A 26,580-nucleotide genomic window follows, 5' to 3' on the forward strand; every position below is an offset into this window, starting at 1 on the left:
GAGTCGGAGAGCTCGAAATTTACAGGGCGGCTTGGAGCGCGATATTTAGGAAGAGATACCATGGTTGACTATGATTTGGATTTATAGTTTAATGTTCTTCTACCTTGCCATGCCCCGCACTTGAGCGCAAGGCTGTGACCTCATGCAGCCCCCGCGGACATGTCATGACCTCGTGCATCTCACGCGTCTCTCACCTGCAGCGATCACGCAATCTACACGGTGCCTGAATCGTCAACATTTCACGGCACGTCGATTAGCTTGGTCAGCGACGAGCCGACCATCTTCGCAATCAACCCCTCGAATGTGGAAGGCGAGACCCGACCCCCACCGCGGCGGAACAGGGACCGCTTCTAGCGCCGAAGAATTAAAAGAGGCCGTCATGTTGAAGACATACACTATTGACCAGCCCCGTTCCGCCCTTCCTCCCGTCCATGCTGACTTTGACTTCCTCATGGCATTCTGCTGCAAAAGTCCATGGCTCGCTCGCTTCCAAAATGCGTCGACACGTTGATCATTGGTACGTGACGGGGATAACATGCGCGCGCAAGCAAGATGCTGATTACAAATTACAGGCAACGGGCCATCAGCGCTCGTCCTCTCCTACATCCTACACGGCCATATCCCATACTACGTCGGCGGCCATCATGACGCGATTCTCGACGCGAAACTGCAGAAATCACCCAATCTGCTCCACCTAACACCGGATCTCTACGCGCATTTCCTGTCGTCTCTACGCTACTCGACCCAAGCGCTGCCGGTCAACACGCTGCTCGACACTCTCGTCCGACCCAATGCTGATACCGAGCTGAACCCCAAGTCCTGCATCGAGTGGCGGTACGAGCCTGAGAAGGCTATTCCACATGTTGCGATTGGGGAAACAGCCCATGCAGGTGGGCAATGGGCAGAGAATCCCGTCTCTGCAAGCGCAGACATTGGCACGTTGAGCTATGCGGAACAGTTGAGCCTCCCTGGCTATTCGTACGCAGACCACTTGGCTAAGAGCGGAAGAGGAGACGAAGCCGAGTTCGTGCGGCCTTCGAGGGTCGAGGTTGCCGACTACCTAAGGACATACCCGGAGGCGGTGGGCATAGCCGATAGCATATACACGGGGCTGAAGGTCGAGCATGTGCATCGAACGGTGCGCGGCTTTTCCATCGGAAGTCTTGGGATTCGGTGCAAGCATCTCGTGCTTGCGTCTGGCATCTTTACAGTTAACATCCCGCCTCCACTTCACCTTGCGCCCATCGCACAGATGGATTCGCAACAAGCGCCACTACTCGTTATTGGATCCGGATTCTCTGCGGCCGATGTTATCATATCTGCGCCGCCTACTCGTAGGATCCTACACGTCTTTCAATGGGCCCCCGAAAAGAGGCCGTCCCCATTACGAGGCTGCCACCACACCGCTTACCCAGAGTATGCGACCGTTTACCGCCAAATGAAGCTTGCAGCGATTACATCCAAGAAGAAGAATGCAAAATCTCCTTCTGTACGGCGCAAGTCGAATCCATTTCAACAACGCGACTGGACGCTCTACGAAGGCCTGCCCAATGCCGAGGTTGTCAGCGCATCTGTGTCCGGGAATGTAGCAACCATAGTACTACAACTGCCGTCAGGAGAAACCGTCACCCACGAAGTAGGCGGTCTAGCTTATGTTGTTGGCCGACGCGGAACCTTGGATTTTCTGTCCCAAGAACTATGCGCTGAGATTCTAGCTTCGCCCGACCAAATGAGTTCCGGCCCATCTTCCGCGCATCTGATCTCAGGCCGAACATTCCGCGCCAAAGCCGAAGCTACGTCCCTCGAAGTAGCTAGAGACGTCTTCATAATTGGTAGTCTTACTGGTGATTCTCTCATCAGACACGCAATCGGTGGTTGCGTCTTCGCTGCTGGTCGAATTTTGGGTGCCATACCAACTATTTACTCTCCTGACAGTACTCCCTCGCCTACTTCTTCAACTCCTCGATCTGCATCACCAGTATCTACGTCTGATACTGAAATCGCTGCTGAAGATATGCAGGCTAGTCCGCGGAAAGAGAAGAGCGGAAGGCGTACACCGGGCGAATTGACGAATGGGCATGCAGATTTGCACCTTGATCGGAGGAAGCTTGTAAGGTCGGTGGAGACGGCGAATGCAGAGAATAGATATTGGGTTGACTCTGGTTGGTGGGCTGGTGGACTGGGCCCGGGGAGGAGTTGAATACAGACACATTGATGTGTGGTCTCCTCATTGGCGTTAATAGTACATACCCCATGTTCCTTGGAACAAACTTATCATTACGGATCTCTAAATCCACATACACGCATTTCTAATGTATCTCATGTTGCTCGGTGTCACCATTTAGAATCAAGTGATATCATTCAGCAGCCATATAAACCTAGCAGTTGCCTCCATCAAAATAACCCTATTCAGTACACCTTGAATTCCGCAATTCTAACCTTACTGCCCACCTTCGGCGTAAAGATAACTCTCACCTGCTCCCCCTGAACTTCCTTCCACTCTACACTCGTAATGCCGTTCGCGACAACATCGCCATAAGTCGCGCCCTCGACATCACTCCATTCACCACTGTCCCCATTACCAGGCACCTGGATCTTATAATCCGTCGGCTCCGCAAAGCCTTGCTCCTCGTTCGCGAAGAATGCAAGCTCAGCCGCACTTATGCTGACGGTTTTGCCAAAATCAATTTGGAACCAGACTGTACTTCCATTGCCGACTGGTGTATCCCACCCATTCTTAGCATCTTGCTCGGGGTAAAACCATATCCGACCGTCAATAGCAGGATATGTAGATGCTTGAGTAGTGTTGCCGACGGATGTTGTACCGCGCGGATACGCCGTTGTAGCGTTGAGTTGGATTGACTGTGCGATTCGGCGGGTAATAGCTGGTGGAGCTTTTCGTTCCAGGTCGACTGAAAGACGAGAAAGCGTGGGGGATGAAGCGACTACCTTGCCATCGACCTCAACCTGCAGACCTGTGGCGTCGTAGTGCGAGCCGTCGGCATCCCACTGAACGGCAATTTCATGACCGTGGTATATGATACGTTCTGCGCGGAAATATTTCATCTGCGCTGAAGAGGCCAGGGGAGAGACTTCCAGCGTATCGTTGGCTGAGGGATGGATTCCAACAAGACCCGATAGGACGAGGTCGTTGAAGCCAGAGTGGAAGTAATGATGACTCCGCTTGAGTCCTACGATCGGTAATCCCGTGTCAGGGTAGTAGTCTTCTTCTAGATCCAGAATGCCAGTATCGGGGTTCCGATGCAACTGAGCATATTGCCTCAGCAAGTTTGTATAGTCATCAGTGTTAATAACATCCGTCTTTCTTCCCTCAGCATAATGATCCAGGAAATTGGCGAGTCCGGATAGAACTTGAGTCATCTGGAAAGGCCATACAGGGCCATTCCACTGACACTCCGGGTTCGGGCCTTCGTAACGGTACTGTCGCATGTAGTACTCGTAAGAAGGCTCCACGGTACGCAAACCGTGTTCTCCGGCTAGCTCGCTACTGTTAAGAATGTGCGACCAAGCTTGTGCGTAGGTTGCGGTATCGTCGGGGAGGTCGTGGGTCCAAGGGACCATACCGACCAGTTCGCGGCCGCGAATGGGATCCCAGTATGTGACGTTCGTGTTGTTGACTTGATAGCGGTCGATGAAATGGTCAAAGGTTGAGTTCCAGAGGGCGTCCTGTACGCGCGTTTTGAGGGCAGTGGCGCGGGAATTGTAGGTGTCGACGGTGCTTTCCAAACCACCTTTCAAGGACGCCATGTTGGCGATTGCGAGGGCGTTGGCGTACTGGTAGCTGTTTATGCTAGGGCGGAACGAGTCGCCACCGAAGAAGCCATCATAGCCACCCGAAGAATCTATACTGGAGATTGTATACTCCGTCGCATCCCGGATGGGCTCAACGTAATACAACCCTTTGTCCTTGTCGTAGGAATCATCCCAGGCATTATACACTCTCGTCATATCGTCGAGCCTCTTAACCACGTCCTCTACCACACCATCAACAAGATACCCTTGCCAAACGGCTGCGGCCATGCTTTCAGAAAATTGTCGACTGTTGCTGTTGCTGCTATACATGAATGTCGCGTAATCTTCTTTGAACCGTCGGTCGCGACACCACCGTCCCTCTAGGAGATGGAAGCCAGTTGCATCGTTCAGACTAGCCCAAGGCATAGTCTGCCACCCGACATCGTCAAGGAACTCGGTGGAAATGTAACCGTTGGAGCCTAGGTCGCGTTGATGTGCGCGGAAAATGGACCACCGGTAGTAGTAGACATCGGTGATATCTGGATCGCTAGAGTCGAAAAGAGGGATCCGGTCGCGGTACCATGCTGCATCATTGCCGTAGTATTTGTTCACTATAGCTTCGACATCGAGCGCATAGCCTTGATAAATCAAAGGAACAAGAGCGAGCGAGCTATACAGCTTCATATCGGGCGAAAAAACCAGTAGCAGATATCTCCAAGCCTAGTAGTACTTGAACATGTGCGGTGTCGTCCTTTTACATAGTCTCCTACCCTAGCTCCGTTAGCTTCCCGGTCCTCAACCGAATGCTACTGTCCCTGTCTCCAAGCTTCTCGTTGTAACATGGGTCGTGCATATTATCAGCCGTTCCGTAGCTGTTCTCTTCGGGGTATTTCTGAGAAGAGCAAGTCAATTCGTATTCGCACTCGCAAATCTACCCGACGGCGGCTCTCCGAGCCAGGATCGATATGACTTGCCCCACTTCTTCCCCGCAAACTTGTAGATCTGCATGGAGATAATTTCTCCGTCTTGTGTTGGCGAGGTTTAACTTTCGTATGTCGACGTGATGACGTAGAGTTCAGCCGGTGCCGCGGTTGTTATTGCTGTTCATATAAGTGCGGGTGCTATTAGTGACAAAAGCAAGGTATAGAACACCGCAAACCAGGTCTTGGTAGCAAGGCTAACCACGTGCAGACAACCATGCTTGAAGATAGTTGAAGACGATTCTTGGGTATCATTTGAGTCTATTATGACCCACATTCCTGTTTACAAATACAAGTTACTGCTACTTATTCATCAAAGACGCTACAAGGGCAGGACAAAAGCGCCAACTGCTCTTCAAGGCCCGAACTATCCAAACGCCGTAGTGTGTACAGGTTACGCTTCATCTAAAAAGCATAAAGACCTCTCATGTTCCAAATCGCCTCATCAATCATACTGGGTGTCCATTCTGCACCTGTCATCTGGCCAGCGATGCTCTCTCGTTTGTCGCGCGACAGTACCAAGAAGCGCTCAATGAGATCACCATCGATCACGCTCTTGACCGGCGCGAAGTAGCTGCGGAAGGCGAGATGATCGCGACCCGACAGTGGCTTGTCGTCTGACCGAAGTTGTAGCTCCAGTTGTTGGAACATCTTGTGCTGTCGGCGGGAGTTGAAGGGGATAAGTGCACCAAGAGTACCCTGGAGACCAGCCCAGAAGATGATGCGTTCACCACCTGATAGTAGGACAGTCTTCTGAATGGAGACGGGAATGTCGTTCGTAAAGTAGTGTGCGATAAGGTCGAGGCGGTTCGGCGTACCACCCAAGTAGCCCTTATCTACTAGGAGATCGGAACCATCAGGCGACTCGTCAGAAGACTCGGAGACCTTCTGTGGGCAGCGCACAAGCCAGATGTTGCCGAACTTGTCACCACCAACTGTGGTGTCGTAGTCCAGCATCTCTGATGCGGAGGTGTGGCGGGCAATAGTGTCATCGACGAAGGGAATCAGGCGATTGGGGTGGACCTGATCTTTGTGTACGACATACGTTACTGACTGCGCCTGATCGGAAACAACCAGTCGGCTGCCTTGCGTCTTGAGGTCGGTGATGCGCGTTGGTACACAGTTCGGTGCCTGAGCCTTGCGTAGGACAGACTTCATACCGCAGTCGTAGAGACACAGATGGCGACCGACACCAGCAATGAGCTTTCCTTTGAATGCAAGTAGCGCTAGAGGCGGGTCGCTGACCTCAGTCTCGTGGAAGAACTCCAGCTCACGACCGGTGGGGTTGATCTTGTACACCTGGATAGAAGCAGATGTGTATTTGAAAGGAGTGAAGCTCAAGTCTTTGGCAGTGCCAACAACCAAGAATGCTTCCTCACCACGGCTCTCGAAGAACACCAAGGCGGCGCTGACAAGTGACTGGTTGCCATTGAGCTCTACGGTGTGGGTGACAGTCTTTTCGCTCACAGGATCGACAACTTGGATACAAGAAGCCCAGCTGCCCTGAGCTCTTGGGTAACCAAAGTCAACTGCTGGAAGCTCGTCGCTATCGTCGGTGCCATTCGTTGCACCACCGTTGGCGTTCTCGACTTCCATCGAGCCGTTGGTGCCATCATCCTCCTTCTTGACACCGGCGTGTGCGATAAGCTGTTGGCGTCTGTCGGCACTTATAGTGTTGTTGTCGCTCTCGATTACGTAGAACACACCCTGGTCGTGCCATCCGACCATCTTCCTTGGGGTGTACTTGAGTGGTATGTTCTCGTAAGTCGTATTGTCCGTTAGGTCATTGAAGGTGAAGATTCTGTTGTGGTCAGCAACTAATCGTGCATGTTGTGTATGTAACAAGAACGAATTGATAACTGCTTTCAGTAGGAACAATTGGAAATTTGTTATTGCCCTCATCGTGTTTAGGGAGTACAGAGTTTCATCATTGCAGTTGGGGGAAATAGATGGAAGGTGCTTACCGTAGCTCGTTGCCGCTGACGCAGATGATTCCCTTGAATTGGGAACCATCAAAGTTCCACGCGGACTTGAATGGAATGTAGTTCAGCGGTGTCAGCTGCAACACTCCGGTACGAGGATGAGTGTAACCTAGCCATGGCCTTGAGGTCATTGCAATAATAGCAGGTTCGCGGGCAACAGTCACCTTCGCAAACTTGATAGGCTCTGGCCCAAGGAAGCGTCTCCGAGTGTCGCCAATGTCGCCAGTCATCTCATCTAGTACCGATCTGATGTATACACCACTTCGTAGACCGATGTGCAAGAACTGGCTGTATCCACGAGGAGACTTGTCCGTCATGAGGTTGATGGTCAAGTCACTAGGCGGTGAGGTGAGGGCCTGGACAGAGATACTTCGCAGGATGTTTCCTTCCATGTCAGGACTCAAGTTGAAAATCCTGACAGTCTGGTCGCTGCACCCGACAGCCAAGAAGAAAGCTCGCACACTACCCTCAGGTACATCAGGCATTGCAAGACAGTTGATAGTGCTGTCTAAAGCAATCTCCTCCTCAGCCATGGCAAGCGATCCATCTGCGTCGCATTCAAAGTACAGGATTTGGCCGGAACTTAGCGCTATAGCAACTTGTCGGTTGTTCGTGGCACAAGCTACGATAGTGCGATGCGCTGGGGGTTGCCAGTCAGTCAGACTAGCGTGCGTCGCACTTGCATCGTCATTAGGGAACTGGATGCCCTGGATGTGACGAATACCCTTAGGATGGATCTGGATGATACAGTCTTCACCGAACTGTTGCACACCAAGCGTGTTGGTGTCTGGAAGAAAGCCGGTATTCGCAGCTTCCTCGACATCGTCGCCAATTTTGAGAACGAGCGTTCTGCTGTGAAGACACATGACAATAAGTGTATCAGTTTCGTCTTCGCTGGTCAGCTTCGTAGTCCAGACGTCGGAAGCGTTCTGCGGCAACGGCGACTCAATAAGATCCAGAACCTCCAGCGCGTTCCTGGTGGTGCGGAATGAACTCCGGCCACCGGCACCGTTGATCGTGTAAACTTGGGGCGCGTCCTCCAGCGCAGGGTTGGCAACTTCCATGCCCATAATCGGATTGAGACTGGGCATCGTCTCAACTGCAGTGAGGTTGACAAGCGCCCGAGGCTTGAAGAAGGGAGGTGCGAAAGAGGTCTCAGGGTCGACAGGGAATTGATCGCTCTCGAAAACAGGATCTTCCGTCTCGTCTCCCAAAGACTCCAGTTCATACAAGATGCGGTCTCCAGATTCGCAGGCAGCGTACACGAAGCCTGCCCTCAGAATGCAAATGCTCGTCGCGACGGGGATGGTATCAAAGTATTTGATCTTGATCTTGTCGACGGTACCGCTGGTGGCTTCTACAGTAAGCTTGAAGACATCACCGTCCTCTGTTTGTAGGAGGTAGAAGAAATCACCGCCTTTGAGAGAGTATAGAGTACCAGCAACGATCATGCGCTTGCGATTTGGGTCTTCAGTGGCTCCTTCGCGGCGTGGAATGGCCAGTCGGTGCACACTTGACTTGTTGTTGAAGATGCGGCGGTATGTGATGCTATCCTCTCCACAGCATAGAACACCGCTCGGAGCGTTTGGTCCTCCAGGTACCCGGAAGAGGGTATTGGCGGTACGATCAACTGGCTCCGACCACTTCCGGACGATATGGTTAAGACCAAGGTCCAGCTCGTAGTATACCAACTCCTTCTTGATCTCTTCGTAGGCTTCACCAGTAGGGTCAGTCTCCGAGTTGGAGTAGTCTACCTCCAATGTAGCGAACATGGGATTGTCATATCCAACATCAAGTCCAATAAGGCAGTACACCAACGTCTGTGGCTTGTGTGCCTCTAGCGGTGAGGAGATGGCAATATCCGTCTGGCCACTTCGGGTAAGAATGTAGACAAGCTTGTTCTTCTCCGTCGAGGCGATCATGATAGCGCGCCCTTTCGGGTCGGCTGCTAGATACTCGCCCGGCACTACGCGTCGTATTCCAGACTTGCCGAACGTCTCGAAGTGAACGGTCTTGAAGGTATGCTCATCTGGCATGTACTCATATGTGACTAACCGTCCGGAGTCGGTGGTTATGACAATATGGTCTGACGGAGTCAGTAGAGGTTCTTAGTGTTTGCAGTCCAGTCCACCGTGGGCTCAGGGAGCTGGGAGCTCGAGGGTGTCGTGTGCTTTGAAAATCACTATACTGCTTGTAGCGGGGAAGATGGACTAACATACCTTTGGTGCCGCCTGCGATCCTGAACTTGGCTATACGACGAATGATGCCAAACACATCCTGCGAGTACAGCTCTTGGAAGCCCTTCTGTCGCCGCGAGACCTCGAGGATAGCCAGTCGTGAGCCGCTCGCTGTGAGAATCTGCTGCTTGCCGTTTCCAAGAAAGTCGCCGGAAATGGCGTCCTGTGTCGCTGTCGGCTGCTTCACCGTCAAGGCGTACAGGGACATGGAAGAGAAGCTCGTCATGGTGGGCAATGGGCGGGCGCTGGCCCAGGTATTACAGTCGCGTCGATATCTGAAGACACGCGGGTAAGGTTGAGAAACAGACCACGATCAATCAAGAGCGGTGTATGAGCTTGTTGAATGTGATGCGCGCCGTTGTAGGGCAGCGCGTCTGAAAAGTGGCTGGCGCAAGTTGTCGAGGATGAAAGATTTACGCGCAAAGAGGCCAGAGCTTCTCGGCCTAGTGTCGGTCCGCCCTGACCAATTGGTGGGATGGGCCCCACTAAAATTTCATGTCGCAAAGTCTACACAGGCGCGTACTCGACGACAGCCACGACAACTTCCTCACCCCCCAGATCCCAAGTCGACACCATGAAGCGCAAAGTTGGTGCCCTCGAGAAGCTGGAGTCTGACCACGCAGCACTCCGCTTCAAGCTGAAACGAGACCCTCAATCGTACAGAGACGACTTTGAGCAGCAATGGCAGCAGTACCGAACCCTCCTCGACCTCTTCCTGGCCGACCCAAGCACCTCAGATAGCGGTCTGGTCGCGCTCAAGGACCTCATCGAATTCGTGTCGCACACCTCAGACCTCTACCCCGATATTGCATCAGAGTTTCCCCGGGATCTAGAGCTGCTGCTCACCCACCACGAGGTGCTGGAGTATGACTTGAGAGACAAGGTCGTCGGAGCATACTGCCTGCTCAAGCGGAAAGAAGTCATCGACTCGATCACACTTCTCAACACCCTGTTTCCCATTCTTGTGACGACCAACAGCAAGAGTCTGCGACAACTACTCTACACCAAGATCATCTCAGACCTTCGGTCTTCCAACGCAAAGACTGTCAACCACAAGCTCAACAAGTCTATGCAGACAGCGCTTTACAAGTATGCAATATCCTGCGAGTGTACCAAGATCATTGACTAACTAGTCAAAGCCTCCTAGAATCAGATTCCTCCTCACCCAAGGGCATATGGGCCGTGAAGATCACAAGAGAGCTTTGGAAGCGCCAAATATGGACCGATGCGCGCGCAGTCGAGGTCATGCGCTTGGCCGCTCTAAGCGACAACGAAAAGACCGTTTTCGGCGGCACCAAGTTCTTCCTTGGTGGTGACGAGGAACGAGAGGCCGCTGCAGAGGAGAGCAGCGATGACGACAATGATGTCGACATGGCCAAATTGAAGCATTCAGCTGGCATCAACAAGAAGAGCAAGAAGAAGGCCCGCGAACTGAGGACTGCAGCTGCCACTATAAAGAAGAAGCAGAAGAAGAAGAATGCACCTCATCCTCTCAACTTCAGTGCGCTCCACCTCCTCCACGATCCTCAAGGCTTCGCCGAAACGCTCTTCTCGAAGCACGTCCAGAACTCCAAGAACAAACTCGCCCTCGAAACGAAACTGCTGGTGTTGCAGCTTGTTACTCGTCTTGTTGGATTACATCAGCTCACAGTCCTCCCGCTATACTCATACTTCTTGAAGCATCTCACTCCTCGGCAAGCGTCTGTCACAAGTTACTTGGCATGCTTAGCGCAAGCGACACACTCGTATGTACCGCCAGATGTGCTCGAACCGCTGGTGCAGAAGATTGCGAACGAGTTTGTGTCAGAAGCATCAGCCTCTGAGGTTGCGGCAGCAGGTCTGAATGCCATTCGCGAGGTTTGCGCACGTCAACCATTAGCTATGACGGACACCTTGCTCCAGGACTTGGTTATGGTAAGTCAACTCACATTTTCTATCCTCCCACCGCATCGCGTCGCACTCTGTGTTTTTCATGATGAGAACATTTGGTCCGTGTTAATGAGGCGGCTTAAGACCCCGCTATCTGAATACAAACCCAAGCGCTTGTCGCAACTCTGATACCCTTGTTTCTGCTACATCCTCTCAGACACCTCGCCCTGATATCATGATGTATACTGATATCATGATGTATACTGACACAAGGTAGTACCGCAAATCCAAGGACAAGGGCACGATGATGGCCGCCAAAGGACTTCTTTCACTTTACCGTGAAGTCGGTGCAGACCTCCTCAAGAAACGCGATCGTGGCAAGGACGCGACAATGGGTATCCGCGCTGGCACTATCAAAGAACGCCGATACGGTGAAGAAGCTATTGGAGAGATCGAAGGCATTGAGCTACTCGAGAAGTGGAAAGAAGAGGAGCGCAGGAAAAAGCTGGAAGCTGCTGGCCTGGACCCTGACGCGGACAACGGCGACGTTGAGCTTGATGACGAAGATGACTGGAAGAAGTGGGATGTGGAAAGTGACGGTGATAGCGACGATTCAGGTGGCTGGATCAATGTAGAGAGCGATGGCGAGGATATCCAAATTAGCGACTCTGAAGACGAAAAGGAAAAGAAAGACAGGCCAGCAAAGAAGGCTAAGCTCGATACCACGACACCAACACCAGGACCAGACAGCAAAGAACCCTCCAAGAGCGCCGAACCAGAGAGCAAATCCATCTCTAAACTCCTCACCACTACTATCCTTACCCCAGCCGACCTTAAACAACTCCAAGCCCTCCGTGCCTCGTCAACAATAACCTCCTCCCTCGCCTCCTCCAAACGCGCCCAACTCCTCGCCGCCCGCCACGCCGACGAAGCCATCACGGCCGATACCATCGAGCTTGCCGCAAAGATTGGCAAAAAGAACACCAAAGAAGAGAAGATCGCTCTTGCACGCGCAGACCGCGAGACGAACCACAGTTCGCATGCTAAGAAGAAGAAGGAGCAAAAGGCAGCTGAGGGCAAGAGCACGACGAATCAGGAGAAGGCAAGGAAGAAGAACTTCTTGATGACGCTGGGCAAAGCCAAGATTAAAAACAAGAGGAGTTTGGGAGATGTTAAAAAGTCGTTGATGGGTCATGTGGAGAGGAAGAAGAGAGGAGGCAAGAGAGGAAACAAGGGCAACTAGTGAATTAATAGATGTGGTCCTGGTGCTAGGGATGACGCTGATTTAGTTTACTCGAGATGAAAAGGGAATAGTCACTTGATACCCAAATAGAATATGGAATCATGATACATGAGAGATTTCGCTTTTCTGCATGGTTCTACCGTATGACAGGGTGCTTTACATGATCGCATTGCAACACCTACAACACTTTTGGCTTCAGCCTACTCATAACGTGTAACGGAAGACACACATTCTCTTCCAAGTACTCCTCAACTCATCAATCCTCTTCCGCTCCTCGCACAGCACTCGCAGCCATACTATTCCTCTCACTTACTCCTTTGACAACGAAGTTGCTCTTGCTCGCCCACTGGCAGCACCCACACGTGGTTCAAATCGAAAGACTGGGTTCCTGGACCCGCAAATCGTTTGAACTTTCATTGTGAGAGCTGCCTGAGGCATAGCTGTTATTGGCAATGTGGACTTCGTCATCGGAATTTGGAGCTGTATGTTGTATGGTTGCGTGTTTGTTGTGAGGAGGTGAACGGCTATTCATGCGATTGGGAGAGGGATTGATGAGACTATCAGCTGGGTGAAGTGTTACTCTAGTAAGAGCTTCCGGGTCTTTGGAAGCGCTTGAGAGGTGGCTCAAGTCGGTCGAACTCTTAGAGTAATCCTTTGGGCTAACTGATGGGCTTCCGGATTTTATCTGTATCTCCTCCATGTTGGAGGTGACAGACAAACCTTTCCAGTGTGCTGCTCCTGTGGTGGAATTCGAGATCGGATTTATTGGAGTTGTGATGGAGCTGCCAGTAGTTCTGCTCTGTTCCTGAACAGGGAGATCGTGTGCCGTCGAAATCGAAGGTACAAGCGTAGAGCTGACTGTTCGTCCATTGAGACTGTTCACGAGTGGCGGCGACGCAGGTACAACCGCAAATACGTCCGCAACGCCATGCCCTGTACCATCTTGCCACATATCAGCATTAGCAGAAAGAACCTGGCGCAACATGTCGTCTTTCTCGTTCTGGGCTCTGGTCGCAGAAGTCATGATCGGCCGTAGGCAATCATCCAGGCTGACGGTGCTGTCACCGTCAATCTTGCGTCGCTTGTGCGAGTCAAGTGATTCAGCCTTCATCCAGTCAGTCACATACTGATTCTGTACTTGAAACATCATCGATATGTCATTCTTTAAGCCCTTAGGATCGGTGGAGTGAGAATACAGCTGTAGCAACGACGTGATGAGTGAAGTATGCTCAATGAGATGTCTGACCAAGAGGTTGGGATCTGGATCTTGATGGGTCGTTGGCTTGTGATTGATAGAATAGCGAATATTACGTATCGTGGATTGTGGCATGGAATGCGACTGAGCAGTTGAAGAGTTTGGTTGCGGTCTAATATGCTCCTCGTGTCCTTCGGCTTCATCGCCGCTAGTCTTGTCAGGGTCGGCGTCAGACAGCCATCTCTTCAGCGGTGAATGCCGCGAGTACTCTTGGATATAATGAATGGCTCTCCTACGGAGCAGGTCTTCGTTCTGAGATGGAACCGTTGGGTACCCATGAGTATTAGGAGGAATTTGAGCCTGATGGTTCTGGGAGTACGGGGACCAATATTCTGACGCGTTCTGCTGCTGCATAAAAACCTGCGAGGAGAGCGGGTATTGCACTTCAAAAGGTACGTTCAGAGTATGGCGGCCCCACGCGGCGTTCGGGCTGACATTTGGGGCCGCAGTTATCTTTGCGTTCATCATGCGGTATATGTCATGGCTCTGATGTCCAGTGAACGTGCTGCCGCTCGGAGGTATGGCTGTCAATGCTGTTCTAAAAGGGTGATAGCTATATAGGTCTCTATACCCATCGCCGATTGATTGATGGGTTTTTGTCAGCTTCTTGTGTCTGGGTTTGCGCTTCTGAGCTCGTACTGCTTGCCGTGGCGGTGATGCAGTCTCCTCAACGATGATTGGGTTTTGACAGCTACCGCTCACGTTTGCAAAAGGCTTCGGTGCAAGCCTTCGGAGAGCAGAGGAGACGGTGCGTTCACCAGGATCGACCGAGCCTTGTTTCTTCCTGGGAGTGCTTGTTGCGAGTCGCTTTGGAACTTCGCCAGTGCTTGGAGATGTGAGACTGAGATCACACTCACTGCTGGTGCCGGAGATCGCCATTTTGGGATGAGTGCTAGGCACCTCTCGCTGCAGTGAAGCTTTCTTTACCTTCTCAGTACTGGAAATGAGGGCATGAGTAGTATCGCCCGCCTTTCGAATAGTTTTGGGCTATTCCATGTCAGCCATTGCCAGCTCTGCGTTTGTAGCGCCTCGCGGAGTGAGGACCATATTGCCTTTCCTATGTCCTGGCTTGCCAGTTCTTCACCACAGAAAGAAATGAGGAGTCTGCTCACTACTCCTTGCTCCACAAGTTGCTCCACTTTTGTGCTTACTGCGCCTATACGGTGCGATGAAGATGATGCCGAAACTTTTGGCAACGCTTTTGCTTTGATCAGTATGATGAGGTGAAGCAGAGTGACAAGAGTGGTGAAATACAGATCAGAAGAGAGTGAACATGAATCGTAAGAAGGTTTGAAATGTTGCCTACGTGTATACAGAAGGTACGCTGTGTATAGGAAGGGGCGCCCACCATCGGAGGAGAAAGTGCGACGCGCGCGCGATCCATAACATTGACGAGCATGTTGCTTGATAGAGTCAGAGCAGAGCAGAACAGTAGGAAGACGAATCGAAAGAACTCAGACGACAAAGGTAGAGACATAACCGATGCGCTCTTCATATATGCCTCGCACGATCTCGTCTCAACATACAGTTAGAAAAGCACGAAGTTCGGTCACCTCCTCCACATCATCCACCTCATTAACAATGCGATCGATAGCACCCTCATCCCAAGCGATACCATACCAGAGTAGCACGCCTAAATCTCTCATCACCCTTACATCTTCCATTCGGGCCCCCAGTTCCGGCACGGCGTCGATTAACCGCGTCCAAAACAACTCACGAAGCTGTGCCGCACCGTCAAAGTATGTCCATATAGGTGCGATACCGGAGGCAGGTGGAGTGATATATCCAAGAAGATGTTCGAGTCCGTACAGACAGGTTCCGAAAGGTAAGTACTCTGCCTCCGCCCAATCCACTAGGCCTGTGATCTTCCAGGTATTCTTGTCAACCAAAATATTAGATGGGATGAGATCTCCGTGATTGATTGTCACTGAATAATCGCTTATCCGCTGCACTGCGCCCAATACTTGGCTCGCTCTTTGGCGGAGATGAGTGTCCGGCAGCTCAGCAGCTAATCTCTCAAGCCTAGAAATAATGGTTGAGCCGACCTTGCCGCGGCACTGCGAGAGTACCGATGAACTCTCATCCATAGGTGAGTCTACTCGTATCGCTCTCGACATGAATGGGGTCCCAAGTGGTGAGTGCCAACTTTGCGCGATAAGGTCCGCAAAACTCGCGACGAGACGTTGTAGTCGTTCCCTTGAACCAGCATCGAGTGAACGTTCACGCCCCTGCAAACGACGCAACTGTGCGCCTTCAAGTTTTTCCATCTCATAGACATATATGCCTCCGGGTAATGCTAATTCGAGAAGTTCGATAGTTGGAACTAGCGTTGGATAAGTCATGCTAGCAGCACGTACGATGTTGAGGTCAAGGGCGTGCAGTGCCGGTCGAAGCTGGACGATGAAAGCAGGTCGTTCCTCGCCGCGCGTGTCTGCAAGAACCACAGGTAGAGTTTCGTTGATTGTAGACACGCTTCTCGATGGCGGGACAAGAATCGTACAACTGCAGTAGCCCTGCTCTTCAAACTCTTCCACTTTACATCCCCCATAGTAATTCTGCACGGCTCTTACGCATATCTCTCTATCTTTCTGCAGTAATCCAAACCTGTTCCAAAAGCCTTGGGAAGTCATCAATCATGTATCCTGATCGTGGTAGCAACACAAGCCCAAGGGCTCGAGCCATCGCGCAGGCTTAAGGCGGTGCCCACCATCCCGTGCCGCATCAGATGTCACGTTCTGCCATAAGCCGCTTTAACTCGGCTAGAGCTTGAACGGTGTGTTGCACATTGTCGTGGTTCGTTGAGTTTTTGCACGTGGAGGGTTGGGCGTGGGAGGAAGCAGCGAGGTGGAAGCGGGGATGTGGGGATGGTAGCCTGTCGCCTCCAGCTCACCACAGGCCGTATGTACAGTACGCGTAAGCGATCATCTCTACTCTTCACCTATCGCGTCATTTTACCAAGCGCGATAGGTTTATGACGGGGAAGTCATCTTTTCCTCTATACAATGTTGCGGCTGACGGGCTTTGTCTCGTCATACACCCGAGTACATGGGCCGCTGTAATCCGACTTTCAACCCAGCTACATTTGGGCCTTAAAATAGGGAAGAAGATGGAGTAGCAGCCGCGACGTCTAGAAGAATACGTGCATTCACCTGCTTTTGGAACCTTTGAGGCTTCACTCCTATTCAATCTCATCACTCATCCGAGGGCCTCGCTTCGAGGTTCAAACCGGCTGCCTTTCCAGAGGATCTCCAAGTGGGCGAGGATGTTATTATAACAGAGATGGAGAAGTTGACACGATCGCAAGGTACAAAGGTAAGCAATTACCCTACGCAGTCTGTTGCTCGAGACGATACCTGAGTACACTTACTACATAATGAGCAGCTTCTCGGGAAGGTGGTTGTGGGTAGACTAAAACAGGAATACCTAGGGTGAGTTCAGATAAACATGCCAGCATATGAATGAACAGATTGATTATGACGCGACAATTTAGACCTTCGGCACAAATCAACCAAGACCCATTATCTATGGAAGTTCAACACTAGACAAACCTCCAAGCCAGAGCTAATTCAAACACGTTACAATAATCATGATTCGTCGACTCGAAATACCCAATGTGTAAGCAGATCGTGGTCTCCAATTCGATGTGAAATCAGGGATACTGAATAAGCTCATGGAGACTTCCGACCGACCCAAGATTCGTTGTAGCCCATGACGTCATTCATCGCAAACTTAAAATCGCCCTCCCCTTGACCCGTAGCTCCCGCGATTCAATAACTCCCGATAAACTCTACCAACATTCCAAACCTCCAACAGTCCCAAACTATCAGATATTCTTGGCCTACGCAACTTATGGCGATCCCTCTCCAATTCTGCCTTATCTCGTCTACTTCATCGTACCGCGCATCACCCAAACTCGCTTTTCACCAACCTGCAGCCTCGCTTGGATGATTTGCAACATGCATATATGTGCCAAGCCCAGAAAGCGCAAACTTCCAAAGTGCAAGGAATGTGTTCGCTAGGATCTGATTGGTTGTGCGACCAGCACCTCTTGGGTGGAAGGATTACGGGTAAATCAGCACCATGTTTTATTGACATGGAGAGTGTTGCAAACAGAGGCGTGAAGCGATAAGCTATTTACATCTAGTGTGATCACCCTGATGTTGGGCGAGCAGTGCGGAATGTCGCATATGGCGAGCCACAAACTACCACGACGCTGATCATTCTGCCTAGGTAGCGTTGATCGCCGCGAACCTTGTTCCGATCACCTCGGTTCGAACTGATGGCAAGCTTAATGTCCTTACCCAACGCCGTCGCTTTTTGATACCTGTTCTTACTATGGAAAATTTGTATTACAGTGATCCGCCAGGCCCTTCTGTCTACACGTGCATCTTCACCAGAGGCAAAGTAGCCGCAACCACGTGGCAGAACGCCACCACTGTGGTCTGTAATAGCATCGTAAATCTCGACTGCCGCCGTTAGCACAAAGAAAAAAACCTTTGCCGACACCGTAGGGCTGGACCAAGCCACATACCATGTCTGCATGCAAAAACCCCGTTCGACGAGCCAGAGCTGAAAGAAAGTGGTGACATTTCTTAACGCTAATGGTAGCTCTCCCGTTCACTTAGCGTGCACGCTACATGTCTCCGATCAGCTTTTGTGGCGCGTCTAGATCCACTATCTAGTAAAACGTGGAGAGCTGAAAAAACAAAATGCTCTACTCGCTGCTCACGTTAGCCGCGCCGGTGTGGCTATCTGCCAATGCGTCCGGGTCAAGCAAATCCCATCCCGGTGACACTCTCACCACTCGATTCAGCCTCACCGCGCACCCCGATAATCCGGTTACGGACATCAACGCATAGCTGTCTCAGCCCTACTGCATAGTGGTCAACAAATAAAATGCCAATGCGGAACTACTGGAATAACAGCCTATCAGTCTCAAGTGTTCACACCTCTACTTTGCAGAGCGGCTTGGAAGGATACTGTATAAGCGAACTCACCGGCCGTACTTTGCTGTCAAGCATTGACAGGCGGTCTGGTAGTTTTCGGCCTAGCCACGCGGCAAGTAGACGGCGACGGCCCTTCTTGTTAGCGACTGTCGACCGAACAGAATATAGTTGTAGCTTCATCGGGCTGGGGGACGCGTACCCGAGAAGCAAACCCAGTTTGGGCAAAGATCTGGATCGTTTGAAGATCACAATGTTTTAGTCAAACATGCATCCAGACACGGCACGGTAGAGGACATGTTTGCGGTGAGTGAAGCGCAGCTCGGCGAGATGCTGATCAGCGGCAACTGTGGAGTTTCACGAACACAATTGCAAGGTGATGAAGCGGTAATGATGGTTGCTGTGCCATTAATGATTCTATGTAATCTTTCTGCCCATTACAGCTTTGTGATAAAGGAAATGCAGAAGGGTATATTCGTATGAACAGGAATGAGATGTGTTGTACCCCAAACGCCTGGCAATGCTGTTTTGTCGCACTATGCGACTTGGAGTATGCTCGTGTGTTGTGCCATATGCAGAATTTGACAGATGCCGTGATAAGGGTGTACAGCAGGTGAGTCTGTGTTGCCGACTCTCGGTCTAGAGCGAAATGTGTCCCTTTTAAAACGCCGTCGAAATGAGAAATGCTGGATGAAGGTTTTCGTGTGCCGAACAAGAAACGATTGTGCTAGCGATGTATGAAATGATACTAGACGTTTATCTGCGGAAGACGTTCATGAAGCTCTTGCGCTTGTTGACTGCTGGGGTGACAGGCCTGTCGGCAGGAATAGGTGGTGGCGCCGGATGCGAGGTAGAGGGCTTCCTGCTGAACTTGGAGAGTAATGGCTCAGACTTCTTGCTAGCAATTCTGCTATCGTCAATCTTCTCGTTAACAGCTATTCCGGAGTCGCGGGACGCATCGTGAGAAACCTCAGAGGTGACGGTTCTTGCGCTATGGTCAGCTTTGGACAGACCACGAGAGAGCATATTGCTACTCTTTGCCTTGTGGGCGGATCTGCGCGAGCTCTTGGTCATGGCACGTTTGATGTTGCTGCCAGTCTCCTCGGCTTGCTGTCGTTCGAGGCGCTCAATATCGCCCAAAACGGTCATACCATTCATGGCGAGGCTCTCTTCGGGAATAGGCACGAACTTGACTACGCCACGGTCTGACGACACGCCGATGGACTCGGCCATGAATGTTTGGATCAGGGCTGCATTGCGCTTGTTGGTCGTAGGCTGCAATTGCACTGGCAGAGCGTTGATAGTGAGCATGTACGTGGGCTCAAAGGATCCACCCAAGAGCATACACGCCGAGTGGTTAACCGTTATCATGATGGAGGCTTCTGGCCTTTGGTAGCGCGTCGAGAGGTGGTGCGAGAGGTCGGTGACTAGGGTGTATTCGTCTTTGATCTACGCTGGGTTAGTGATTTGCCCAAAGAGTGGAGCTCGGCGGAAATTAACAACTTACGATAACATTTGTCCGCAGCTCGGCTACAATAGGCGCATCCTTGGTCACACGCTCGCGAGCCGACGACGCGATACCGTCCTTGTATGAAAATTGATCTTCATAGAAGGCAGCACGGGAGCGGGAAGTCACGGGTCGCAGGGGACCGACACCGTCGGCGGCAGGAGTACGAGCGCGGTCGCGGGAGTCAAGCTCGATGTTCTGGACTGACTGTGGCGACGATGCAAAGGAGAACTGCGAGGGTGAGGGCGAGAGCTGCTCTCCGGCATTTTCCGGTGATAGGAGGGCGGTGCCTGCCTGCTTGGGAAATGCATTGGTGCCAGAGTACGTCGACGTGGACGATGGGCGGGACATCTTGGTTTGGGTCGATGTAGAATTGTTGACCGAATGGGGCATGACGGACAAGAGCAAAAGATGGAGGACTTGAGGATATAAGAGCGACGACCAGGGCTATCTGTTTGGGGAGCCGCGAACGAATTATTCGCCTAGATATGGATAAAGACGTTGGTGCAACATGCAAGAGCGCAGATCCTGGCGCGCTTCTCTATCTTGCAATGTGAGACGAGATCCGAATTGAGACGCGGTGGCGTTTGGTTATCAGGACACGGAACTTGGGGGGAAGTCCGTGTATTGATTGACAGTGTTGAGTGGACAATGGTGCGGCAAGATAGTAAAGTGATGGGCGGTGGCAGTCCTGGGGTTAAGAATGGATGACGACTGAAGCAAACACCCCGCAATGGCAAAAGGAAGTCGTTGGCCGATGAAGATGCAGGAGCTGGGCCCTGGGCAGACGACAGCGAACCACTATATGATATAATTTCCAGTTCCATAGCCAGGCGTCTGGTCCCAGAGGCTCGCCGCATGCCACAGTGCACCTCCAGCACCAGGCACTAAGCATCTCGGGTAGAGCGACAGGGGTCAGGGCTTCAGATCCAGCGTCACCTGCGCGCGGGCCAGCCGCCCGCCATGCAGTTTTGGGCGCATGCACACGATCGGACTGGGTATCTGACATTTGGCCATGCTGAAGACGGCTGTGCGCTGCATCCTTATCTGGCTATGCGTGTCAAGCGTCGGCCACTCCATCATGGCTCCCAGCACAGCTTCAGCTATCAGTAAGCCGTGTTTGCTCACTCATATGCGCCACCACCCGCACCTGCCAGCTGCAACCACTGCGCTTCCCTAACCCAACGCGCGACTGCCAGTTCAAAATAGCACCTCCCACAGGGGAAAGGGCGACCCCGTAGTCCGCCATTACGCAACCCTAGTCTAAGACGTTGGCATCAATCTCAGCGACAACGCAACACCACTCAATCGAGGTTTGACGCTGTCCTCCTAGCCTGCCACTAACCCCATCACCGGCCATTCTCCTACCCCGCCAAACCCAGCCTAGCCTGGACCCGCTGCTCTTGGGAGGACGCTCCGGAGTCTCGACCTCTGTTTGGCGGGCGGGCCTCTTGTGCCATACTGTGTCTCTGCGCTTTTGGTCGAGATTTCTTCTGAGTTACGCGAGCGGGAAGAAGCAGCACCCGCCCTACTCTACCTGGAGCCGCCCTGCTCGCACAGCATGAGGGTGGTGACTGGCACATGTTGTGTCTAGATACCTAGGCACTACCTCCGCAGTCCGGAGCGAAGCCGAGCGAAGCCACAACACACTTCGTCGCCCACATGTTACTCAGAAGTGCCTATGCCAGCCAGATCGAGGCGGGCGCAATATCGCACGAGTCACCAGCCCGTCACTGCAACAGCCATCAGCATGCACCCTTCAGTCGTGATGTGAATGCCAAAATGATTCCCAGTGCAAAAGGACGGGAGATAAACAGCTGATGCAGGTACTAGTTCCTTTCCATCTCAGAGTCTCGACCCCAATGCGACGGGATCTAACAATCTCCACTTATATTCAATGGATCGAACATCGATAACAGTTGCAAACAGCATGGCTCCCTATCTGTGTAAGGAGTTGCACCATAGCAGATAGCCAACCGCCCAAGTTTGCGCCTGTCATGTTCGCTGCGCCTCGACTTCTTCCGAAATGACTGTTCCAATCCTCACTCGATCATTACCCAATCGGAATGAAAAGTACTGAGGTCCCCCTCAGTCCAAAGAAATCCTCTTTGTTCGTGGCACAGTCCCCTATATGTACTATGTGTCAGGCGTTCTGCATGTCAAGACCCTTTCGAAATGTCTGCTGCCAACGCCGTGTAACGAGGCACCCTACCGGTCGCATAGTACTACCTCTATCTCATTTCGCTACATATGGCTCACGTCTCAACCAGCAGAATAGTTCAACGGCTGGTCCGTTTCTTTGTCTGGTTGAAACCGCCCTCTGGCGCCACTATGGCGTCTTGATTACACAAGTTCGCGGGTATCTTTAGTTTGCAGCCCCATCGTGAAGGCTCGATCAAATGCGGAGACTACGCAAGTAACCGTGATTGTCAATACGAACTGAATGGCGCAACCGTGCGGCCCGCCTTTTGGGCTCGCGATCAAGTTGTCAAGCTTTCAAGGTGGGTTTGTGGCGGCACACGAAGGAAGCGTGGTCTGTGTTTCTCCTTAGCCGTATAACGGTGTTTTCTTATACCTGTTCAACGGTCGGTTGGATGAGGTTGGCTTGGCAATCAGAAGCAATCTCCTGTTATCACCTTGGTTGAAAAAGCGTGCAAATCCATGACAGTACAGTGCAGCGAGATACAGCTGGCACAATATGGCGTGCATCATGCTGGCTATGTAGCATTAATGCACATAGTGTGCTTGTCCCTGGAAATACAAGCCTGCTGTTCGCGCTCCATGAATGCGCTGTCGATCTGAATGCCATGAGCATCGCGAGCGTGTGGTTTAAAGTGCTACTGTATCAGAGTAATGGCATTGCGCTGGTGAAGGTAATATCCACGTGAGAGCGCGCGGCGTGTTGACCAGGTGTGGATCGGCGCGGACATCATCACCAACCGCAGTCGCCTCACTTCGCACACCAAGTGACCGCTCGCAACGCAGCGCAGGCCCGATTACGTCTCAGATGCCACCGAAAAACGCGACAGCGAATGCTTCGCGCAGAAAAGGCCCGTCGTTCAATCCACCACGGCCTGTCAACGCGGCTTCCCAGGCATCTACAACCACGAAACGCGCCCCAGCAGCAGCTTCCCGCGCGACGGGCCCAGCCAAAAAGAGCAATGCGGCAGGCTCAAAGAACGGCTTCCAGCCAGCGGCCGAGATAATCGACCTATCTGACGATGATCAAGACGAAGAGCTTGCCGAAGATCTAAACCTCTCAGACTTTGACGACATAATGGAGGACGCACCCGCTGCTCCCAAACCACCACCAGCCAACCCCGCCCTTTCCGAACCCGTCGTACCACGACCTCTCCTCGCACGTCTGCTTCTCGAGAACTTTGAGGATCTAAACATACAAATACAAACCGGTGCGATGAAGCTGGTCGGAAAGTACATTGACATCTTCGTCACAGAAGCTTTTCTTAGAAGCCAAGACGAGATGAAAGCGTCTGCAAAAGATGGGGGTGCCATTGACGGTTTTCTTCAAGTAGAGGATCTTGAGAAGCTGGCGCCCCAACTTGTGTTGGACTTTTGAAGGCGGGATGTACACGAAGACGTGACAATTCAGCGCGGATCAGCAATGAAAGGAGAAGAGATACCAGCTGCCATGTGGATGTATGCAAGCCTGCTTGTACATACTATTGGGATTACAATTCGGCTGTACTCCAATGAGCAGCCCTTTACACTGACTACGGCGGTGGCTCGACAGTTGTGCCGCACCATACATGCACCTCGTACAGCCTGTCTTCGGACGCCAGTGTTGTCAGGCTATTTTCGGAACATCATAAGCCAAACATAGCGAAGGCGGATATTCGGCGCAATTTGCGACTAACAGCAGTTAAGAGGCAGAGAAGGCAAGAGACCGAAACATGGACATGTACATCAATCGTTTACAGGACGAACTACCATACAGAATCAGGCCAGAAAGATCCATGGACAAATGAAGGACTCAACCGCCTGACACGTTTGAAACATCTTGCAATGTTGCCTGGCGTCCAAGATCTTGTCGAAGAGGTTTACGCGCGCAGCCTGAAAGTCATGTAATGCACAATCTCGCAAACGAATGTTCCGGCTGCCTGGCTCATTCGGTTTTGTGGTTGCCGTTGCCACGTACGGCTTGAAGCACGATGGGGTTGGGCTCAAACACAGCCGTAACGCGAAGCGCGTCGCATCATGAACACCCAGCTACATCACGACGAACACCAACATCGTGACATGATCAACGCTACTTTACATCAATTCTATCTGTGTACTTGGTGTTATAACATACTACGTTCAATTGTCCTTTAAGCGATTTGTTCACAATATTAAAAATGTCCAGCGCCGATGTCTAAACTTCAAGCTGCGCTCAAATATACCCGTTTTAAGCCTTACTTACAGGGTTCTCAGCCGAACCGGGAGGCTGAAGCACCCCACGCCTCCAACTTGTCGCAACACCAACCCCATGTATCGGAACACCTACTAACCGCCCTGGCCACGCATGCACATCTGTCATGCCTTAAGATGGCCCTATAGCCGTCACCTCAGGCTTCTCTTTTTCTTATCCTCCGCATCTCTCACGTTTCTCATCACTTTGTGTTGCATTTTCCTTGCATCAATCTTTCTTTACTTACCTCTTCACAATCTTTAATAAACGACTGGCTAGTCCAGCTTCATATTCTTTCACCTATCCAAACCGAGCGCTAGTCGCACATCCACTCTCTTGACGAGACATTGAGCATCAGAACACGAATCGCATACCTAATATCGAAATCGCTTTCCATACGAACGAATATCACATACAATAGTCAACATGTATTTCTCAAGAGCAACCATCCTCTCCGCCGTCTTCGGCCTCGCGTGCGCCCAAGAATCTTCCATGTCCGCTTCAGTATCCATGGCCTCCGCCACTCAGCCGACACTCTCCTCAGCTGTGTTGGGCAGCGTATCGACATCTCAGCCATCTGCAATGGCAGGCATGGTCATGACACACGTCGTCCAAGTCGGAGGTCCAAATGGAAGCCTGACCTTCTCTCCCTCCAACGTTGTCGCACAGCCAGGAGATCTTGTTCAGTTCCAATTTCACCCCAAGGTACGTCATATCTTGATCCATCACTTCCTCTTCTTCGAGTGGAACCTAATTAACATTTCCTAAACAGAACCACTCAGTCGTTCAATCTACCTTCGACAACCCATGCACACCCATCCAAAACATCATGTCCAACAAAACCGATGCCTTCTTCTCTGGCTTCATGCCTACGAACGCTTCCGTTACTGCTACAAGTCAAGTCCTCACATACACCATCCGTGTCGCAGATGCGAAGCCAGTCTGGTTCTACTGCTCTCAGGGCAAGCATTGCCAAGCTGGTATGGTCGGTGCTATCAACGCGTAAGTCATTATTCTCGCATTCCCAAACACATCCACTAACTATATACGTACAGTCCTACGTCCGGCAATAAAACAATGTCTGCCTTTGTCGCTCTCGCCGCTCAAGCTACGGAGAACCTGTCCCCTGGCCAAGCAGCCGGCTCAGGCGGCGCCACAGGCAACACACCCACCTCGCCTTCAGCTGGTGGTGGCGCGAACTCTGGTACTGATAGTACCTCTGGTGGTGCTGCAGGTGGTGCTAGTAGTTCTGCCAGTGGTGCTCCTGCTCAGGCCACTGCTAACGTTGCTGCTGGTGGTTTCAGCCCGCAGAGCTACGTTGGAGCTGCTGCTGCGGTCGTTGCTGCTGTCGTTGGTGTTTTGTAAGGGAGCCGTTGGTGAATTTATGGAGGGAAGAAATGTATGCTTTTTTGCTGTGATACCAATTCTAGGATGATGATACTGAGCTGGTTCTGCACTCAGATTTGGGCGTGTTGTTTTATAGTTCACGGAAATTAATGAGATAGCTATTGGCCTTGCTTATAGTTCAATTTTGATGTTCCCTGCTTTCAATTAGAAACAATGATATTTAGACGAAAGGGACCGCTTTGAGTTCATATGTGGTTGGCGATTCTCTTCACTTCATCTTCTAGTCCTCATGCTCTACTTCGCGAGGCCAATTTCCAATAGAACTCTAGTACCTAGGTAGGATGCTTTTCTTATCAGCAGCCGCAGGTTATTGAACTTCTGGAGAGTAACCACAAACTCAACGCACCGCTGCTTGGCAATATATCCGTGCCTCTCTGCTTACGTTAGTTCAAGCCATATATACGCTGTGAATAAGTCACAGTTGTGTCCTTGATGTTGGAACGACGCTCTTTCAGTGATTTCGACTCTAATTCTGAGTTTGAGTTATTCTGTTGACCAGTTCCGTCCAACAATTGTTATTTCTGAGTAGTCGTGTCGATCTAGAGGGCGTAGTGTTGTGGCAGCATTCTCGTGCTCAATGACGTCCTGCCTGTTGTCTCCACAGTCTAGACGGTCTGTCGAACTTAGTGGGGATACGAGTAAGGGATACTCGGAAAGGCTAGTGCGCGATGTCATGTCAATCGACGTGCACGTGGGAGCTGTGTGCGTAAAATACGTCTCAAATTTCAGGGAGTGAACCCTGCAGCACGTTGGCATGAAAAATTGGAGCTTACCCGAGGCAATGTTGTGAGTTTGAAAATTTCGGGTAACTTACGCCAAATAGTATATGTAGCGTAGGTCGAGACCCTCTCGATCGCATCGTGAAGAATGCTGTTGGTGTTGCGAACCGCGGCGGATCTCGCGTTCATGCGTTGTGATGTCATGCAGTTGAGCTAAAAGTTTTCACCCGCTTGCCCGCAGAGCCTCTTCCGTCTTTACCCCAATCGGACGACTACG

General features: G+C 51.6%; 8 protein-coding genes across 8 annotated transcripts; 4 read left to right on the forward strand and 4 right to left on the reverse strand.

The window, feature by feature from the left end:
- Nucleotides 1–474: 474 nt before the first annotated feature.
- J4E82_001576 (uncharacterized protein) lies at nucleotides 475–2,200 on the forward strand (the record flags this gene model as incomplete). Its single annotated transcript, XM_051727885.1, has 2 exons — nucleotides 475–517; nucleotides 573–2,200. The coding sequence occupies 2 exons, from the start codon at nucleotides 475–477 to the stop codon at nucleotides 2,198–2,200; spliced, it is 1,671 nt and encodes a 556-aa protein (XP_051592240.1).
- Nucleotides 2,201–2,409: 209 nt separating this feature from the next.
- Nucleotides 2,410–4,437, reverse strand: J4E82_001577 (uncharacterized protein; the record flags this gene model as incomplete). Its single annotated transcript, XM_051727886.1, has 1 exon — nucleotides 2,410–4,437. One exon carries the CDS (start codon nucleotides 4,435–4,437, stop codon nucleotides 2,410–2,412), a length of 2,028 nt encoding a protein of 675 aa, XP_051592241.1.
- Nucleotides 4,438–5,138: 701 nt separating this feature from the next.
- J4E82_001578 (uncharacterized protein) lies at nucleotides 5,139–9,178 on the reverse strand (the record flags this gene model as incomplete). Its single annotated transcript, XM_051727887.1, has 3 exons — nucleotides 5,139–6,534; nucleotides 6,698–8,801; nucleotides 8,935–9,178. 3 exons carry the CDS (start codon nucleotides 9,176–9,178, stop codon nucleotides 5,139–5,141), a joined length of 3,744 nt encoding a protein of 1,247 aa, XP_051592242.1.
- A 348-nt stretch (nucleotides 9,179–9,526) lies between these two features.
- Nucleotides 9,527–12,064, forward strand: J4E82_001579 (uncharacterized protein; the record flags this gene model as incomplete). Its single annotated transcript, XM_051727888.1, has 3 exons — nucleotides 9,527–10,041; nucleotides 10,092–10,866; nucleotides 11,099–12,064. 3 exons carry the CDS (start codon nucleotides 9,527–9,529, stop codon nucleotides 12,062–12,064), a joined length of 2,256 nt encoding a protein of 751 aa, XP_051592243.1.
- A 413-nt stretch (nucleotides 12,065–12,477) lies between these two features.
- J4E82_001580 (uncharacterized protein) lies at nucleotides 12,478–15,406 on the reverse strand (the record flags this gene model as incomplete). Its single annotated transcript, XM_051727889.1, has 3 exons — nucleotides 12,478–12,504; nucleotides 12,645–14,306; nucleotides 14,846–15,406. 3 exons carry the CDS (start codon nucleotides 15,404–15,406, stop codon nucleotides 12,478–12,480), a joined length of 2,250 nt encoding a protein of 749 aa, XP_051592244.1.
- Nucleotides 15,407–19,018: 3,612 nt separating this feature from the next.
- On the reverse strand, nucleotides 19,019–20,120 carry J4E82_001581 (uncharacterized protein; the record flags this gene model as incomplete). The annotated part of the gene is made up of 2 exons (XM_051727890.1): nucleotides 19,019–19,711; nucleotides 19,770–20,120. 2 exons carry the CDS (start codon nucleotides 20,118–20,120, stop codon nucleotides 19,019–19,021), a joined length of 1,044 nt encoding a protein of 347 aa, XP_051592245.1.
- Nucleotides 20,121–22,776: 2,656 nt separating this feature from the next.
- Nucleotides 22,777–23,346, forward strand: J4E82_001582 (uncharacterized protein; the record flags this gene model as incomplete). Its single annotated transcript, XM_051727891.1, has 1 exon — nucleotides 22,777–23,346. One exon carries the CDS (start codon nucleotides 22,777–22,779, stop codon nucleotides 23,344–23,346), a length of 570 nt encoding a protein of 189 aa, XP_051592246.1.
- Nucleotides 23,347–24,669: 1,323 nt separating this feature from the next.
- Nucleotides 24,670–25,542, forward strand: J4E82_001583 (uncharacterized protein; the record flags this gene model as incomplete). Its single annotated transcript, XM_051727892.1, has 3 exons — nucleotides 24,670–24,882; nucleotides 24,950–25,179; nucleotides 25,233–25,542. 3 exons carry the CDS (start codon nucleotides 24,670–24,672, stop codon nucleotides 25,540–25,542), a joined length of 753 nt encoding a protein of 250 aa, XP_051592247.1.
- Nucleotides 25,543–26,580: the final 1,038 nt, after the last annotated feature.

This window comes from Alternaria postmessia (assembly GCF_024291825.1).
Source record: "Alternaria postmessia strain BMP 2775 chromosome Unknown scaffold_6, whole genome shotgun sequence".
NCBI lineage: Eukaryota > Fungi > Ascomycota > Dothideomycetes > Pleosporales > Pleosporaceae > Alternaria > Alternaria postmessia.